This window comes from Pinus tabuliformis, chromosome J, assembly GCF_031772625.1.
Source record: "Pinus tabuliformis cultivar Carrire ecotype Pingquan chromosome J, CPIR1, whole genome shotgun sequence".
NCBI classification, from domain to species: Eukaryota; Viridiplantae; Streptophyta; class Pinopsida; order Pinales; family Pinaceae; genus Pinus; species Pinus tabuliformis.
In genome coordinates, this window is record NC_142295.1 from 1,174,313,792 (window position 1) to 1,174,318,579 (window position 4,788).

The 4,788-nt window shown below is 33.2% G+C and overlaps 1 protein-coding gene across 1 annotated transcript; it reads left to right on the forward strand.

Moving 5' to 3' along the window:
* Positions 1-1,361: 1,361 nt before the first annotated feature.
* Positions 1,362-2,420, forward strand: LOC149231264 (transcription factor bHLH148-like). The gene has a single exon (XM_089376252.1). It carries the CDS (start codon positions 1,606-1,608, stop codon positions 2,164-2,166), a length of 561 nt encoding a protein of 186 aa, XP_089232378.1. The 5' UTR covers positions 1,362-1,605; the 3' UTR covers positions 2,167-2,420.
* The last annotated feature ends 2,368 nt before the right edge of the window (positions 2,421-4,788 follow it).

The window sequence follows — 4,788 nt, forward strand, 5'->3', positions numbered from 1 at the left end:
AAATTTGGTTAAAAACCATGATTGCTTGTTGATACATAACCATAATTACCCGTAGTTATGTTTGGACGAGCTCGGGTATGATGGTGGTGTGATTCTTTAAATACGTGGAACAGAGTTGACATGTAACATTTAAAAAACGTATTAATAATATATTAATAATAAAAAATTTAATATAAAAAATATGTTAAAAATAAAATATTTTTTTTCCAAAGAAAAAAATCAATATTTTATTTATAGATTAAATAAAATATATTTGTGTTGATGTTGTCTTAACTTTCGAATGGAATAATGCCCCAAAACAAAAATAGCCAATTTTGGCTTCATACATGAAAAATCGGGGAAAAAAGCAAAGTGGCAAAAAACCCAAAGCACATTTATTAAAGGCCAGAGATACAAAAATTGTCTTTGATTTGTAGCCAAATTACAGGAGTAGCAAGAAAAATATCATTGTCCATCATCTTGGTTGTATTGTCTACCAAGTTCTTTCTTGTGGATATCACTGGTATATTCCAGTTCAATAGTAAAAAAAAAAATAATAATAATAAACATAAAAAAGTAATATATTATATGTAGGTATTTTTCCAGAGAAAGGATTTGATATATATTGTCTTATATATATATAGTTCCAATAAACATAAAATATAAATGGATTATCATTTTCTTTTGTTGTCATGAAAAGTTTAGTCATTCTCAAGCACATAGTTGGAGAAATCCGAGCACATTCATGTTAATTAAAATATTTAAATATCAATTATGTATATATTATATAAATTGGAAAAATAATTATAACATTTTATTAGTGTGTGACTCAAAATGAAAATATATAATTATTTTTATGCTTAACTTAAATTTCACACATATACACATTAACTTCTATATATATAAAGAACCATCATACATTCACAGCTTCCTCATATATGCATGTTAACTCCAAATTTATTAGATGTAGTTTTTTAAGAAGAAATAGATCTAGGAATGAAATAAGTCTATAATCTTTTATCAAACTTCCAAAATAATCAAATTTTCTTAAACTAAGAATCATTTTTTCAAATAATATACTTCAAAAAATTTAATCCATCTACGTGCTTCAGAATCCAAAGTTAAAACAAATTTAAGCTCCTTTGAATTAAAACAAATTTAAGCTACTTTGAATTAAAACAAATTTAAGCTAATTTGAAAATTTGAATTAAAACGAATTTGATATATCCCGTCATACACTTGAACCATAAACTGTAGCAATATCTTTAACAAATTTAAATAAGAATTAGGAAACCATATTTGTTGGTTGATAGAGAGCCATAATTACCTGCACTTCTGTTTTAGCTAGTTCCTCGTAAGAAAACATAGATTCCCATGGTTATACAGGAGCACGCTTGCGACGGCTGCCCGTAGGGTGCTCATAAATATCCATGGATGGAAATGGAAAATAATGTGCCTCGTACGGCTATCCTGCACTCCCTGACATCACATGCATATGAAGTCACTAGTCTCCTCTCTTTAAAACCTCGGCCTCGAGGACCTCACTACCTGTCTCTGTTTTTAGGTTATAGAAATTTACTGCTGTTTATTGGTTGAAGTTTTCAGGTTTGCTGAGTTGCTTATAACATGGAACACCCTTCTGTACAAGGGCAACTGAAGGCATGGAGGGCCAGTTTCCAACGGAGATATCTGAGCCACCTCGCGGCCACGCTGCGACTTGGGAGAGTCGAACACGCGACCAACGTTAGTGCTCGAAGTCGTGCTGTGAAATTGGCTGCGGATCTGTCGCTGGCCATGACGACAAGCGGTCGAACCGCGTGGAGCCAGGCCATCATTGGGAAATACCATTTCAGGCCAAACAAAACCCACCGGCAAAAGAGATTCGTTAACTCAAAAGGAAAACTTCCCAGAAAAAGAAGATCAGTGTTTGCCCGAACGAGATCCTGCAAACCAAACAGCCATTGCAAGATTCCTGCCACCACGGGAAACAAAGAAGCAGCAGGCGCCGTGGCTTGTCGCATGCAAACCCTGAGGGCGCTTGTTCCGGGAAGCCGCGGACTGGAGACGCCCGTTTTCTTAGCAGAGGCAGCGGATTACATCGTGGCCCTTAAGATGCAGGTTCAGGCCATGCATGCACTCGCACAGAAGTACTCAAATTCAATTACTGATTCAGCTTGCCAGGCTTAGGCAAGTCGCCGGATCGAACCTCGGGCTGGACAATCAAAGGCGACAAGCGTGGGATTTTTGTAATTTGTTCGCCTGAGAGCTCTCTCTATGTATCTTATTTGTCTTCGATAGCCACCCCTGGAGTACTGCTATATTCAATACCCAATGTTTATTATTCTCTTTAAACCTGTAACTGTATGTGTCTTTTGCTAAGTTCCAATAAACTGATGTATGTGTTTTCTTTCAAGTTCCAATAAACTGATAACGTTTCAATTTCCGATTTCGTTTTGTAATCTTGGCTTCTGTATAAGACTGCTGTCAAGATTGTAAGGATGACTTTTATTTATTTATTTTCTGGTTTCTGTTAGCGTCTGGATTTTATCGCCAGCGTGTGAGCTTGACCTGCGTCCAGGCTTTAAAATTAACGCCCGTTCTTTCCTTTTTTACCGGTAAAATACAGGTTATTTAAAAATAAAAAGGTAAGGCAACTAATTCAGAAAAATGTCGAATTGATGGGCATATTAAAAAATCAAAAGTTTCAAATTTTATATATATATATATATTTCATATATTTATTTAGACGAGGCTGGCACCAGGATGACACTCTCTGGACTGGGGAGGGCTGCCAATAGCTTCTGCTTGCATGATGAATAAGATGAATAAGTTTTCAGGATGGTGAAGTAAAGTGAAGTGTGTCTCATTTCATTTAATACAATATCTCATTTGATATAATATCAAATATTTGAATAATATCTGAATAACTGTGGAAAAAAATGTGGATTTGATGTGAAATTAATTGTCATAACAGTTCTTGCATGTGTACCTATTACAGATGAATGAACCAGACTCAAAGTTTGGTAGTTTTCCAGCCACCCAGAACAATGGTATGTTTGTTTAGGTTGATTCAGATGTTGAAACTGCGCCTGAATCTGGTCTACTCTCCCAAATAGGTAATATTTTTTCTCTACTCTCCCAAATAAGTAACTTTGTAGGGCTTGTGTGTGCATGTATACAAGTATTTTGAGGTTTTATTTACCAGAAAGTTTTGTGGTGTTTGAAGGGAAAGATAATACGTTTTTCTGTTATAGTTCCTTGCTAGAGGAGCCACTTCAGCCTGATATTTGCAGTTCTACATGTTATATTGTGGGAGAACACCCGAGCCACTCGAAAATGCTTCTGGAAAATGCTTCAGAATATTCATTGCATATTTCATTGTATATGCATGTATGCATGTATGTTTCTTCTGCAACATGATCTTTCTTGGCTCTTAGTTTCAGTACTAAATTTATTATATCATGCATTTATTAACAGTCCAGTGTAGAATTTTACATAATAGGTTCTATCTTTTAGGTTTGTTTTGACGAATGTCTTCTATTGGGATCATTCTGTTAAAAGAACTTAGGGAACAAACATTGGAGCCATGTGTTAGAAAACATTTAACATGAATTTTGGATACCATTAAAATTTTGATTACCTGTGTTTATTTCATCATTTTCAATCACCAGAACCATGTTTTATGGAAAAAGAATTTCATCATTTTCAATCACCAGAACCATATTTCATGAAAAAAGAATGAAAGTTTATGCTTAAACTTGTATAATAAATGAGCCTGAAGTAGTTGGGGACTGGACCATCTTTGGGACTCACCAACAAGAGATCTCAAACTTTCTGCTCTGATTCGAACCTTTGACTTCATCCAAATGAGGACACCAAGCCCAAGATTAGTTTGAAATTTCACTGATTATAAAGGTCTATGATTTAGAATGCAAAATCCCTCTGAATTCAACAATGTAGTACTGCATTTATTTATTTGGGTAAAAAAAACAAAGAAATACCAAGGTCAAATTTCATTTCCAGTTTTCTCCTATTCACTAGTGTTTATCTAAATTTATCTTTACTTATTATAAATATTCTAATTATAATTATTTCAAGCCTCCTCCATATTATAGTAACCTGGCCCAAAAAAATGCAAATAATCAAATTATCTAAATTTATCTTTACTTATTATAAATATTCTAATTTTAATTATTTCAAGCCTCCATATTATAGTAACCTGGCCCAAAAAAATGCAAATAATCAGATTTTCCACTTTTTCTTTGGACCATTCACTCATGCTTTGCGCTTTTTCTGCTTTTTAGTAACAGGTAACTTCGACAGTGCACGGACAACGAGTCGAATTTCAATGAAATATCTTTCACAGCAAGTGAGGGTTCAATTTCAATCAAATATCTTTCGCGTAGAAGAAGAACAAAGCAGGGTTCAATTTCAATGAAATATCTTTCACGCAGAAGAAGAACAAAGCAAACGTTTTTTTTTTCCTTTCTTTTCGTATGGAATGAATTTTGTTTAAATTATGTAGAGATTTTTAACATTTTTTTTCAGATCGAAAAAGCATAATTGTATTATATTGAGACAATATTACATCAAATTATTTTTAAAGCTAGAACATCACAGAAACTAAAGAAAGACAAAACTGGATACTATATACATCTTGAAGATTTTTAACAGTCTTAAAATTTAATATTTTGAAAGTTTTTCAAATTACTAAATCAATTATATGGATTCATATTTTTAATCATGAAAAAATCATAATCTTTTTCAAAAGTGAATTCCCAAAAAAGTTAAACTATTAAAAAAAATACT

Coding starts and splice junctions, on each gene's coding strand:
- LOC149231264 (XM_089376252.1), top strand. CDS start 1,606: ATGGAACACCCTTCTGTACAAGGGCAACTGAAGGCATGGAGGGCCAGT.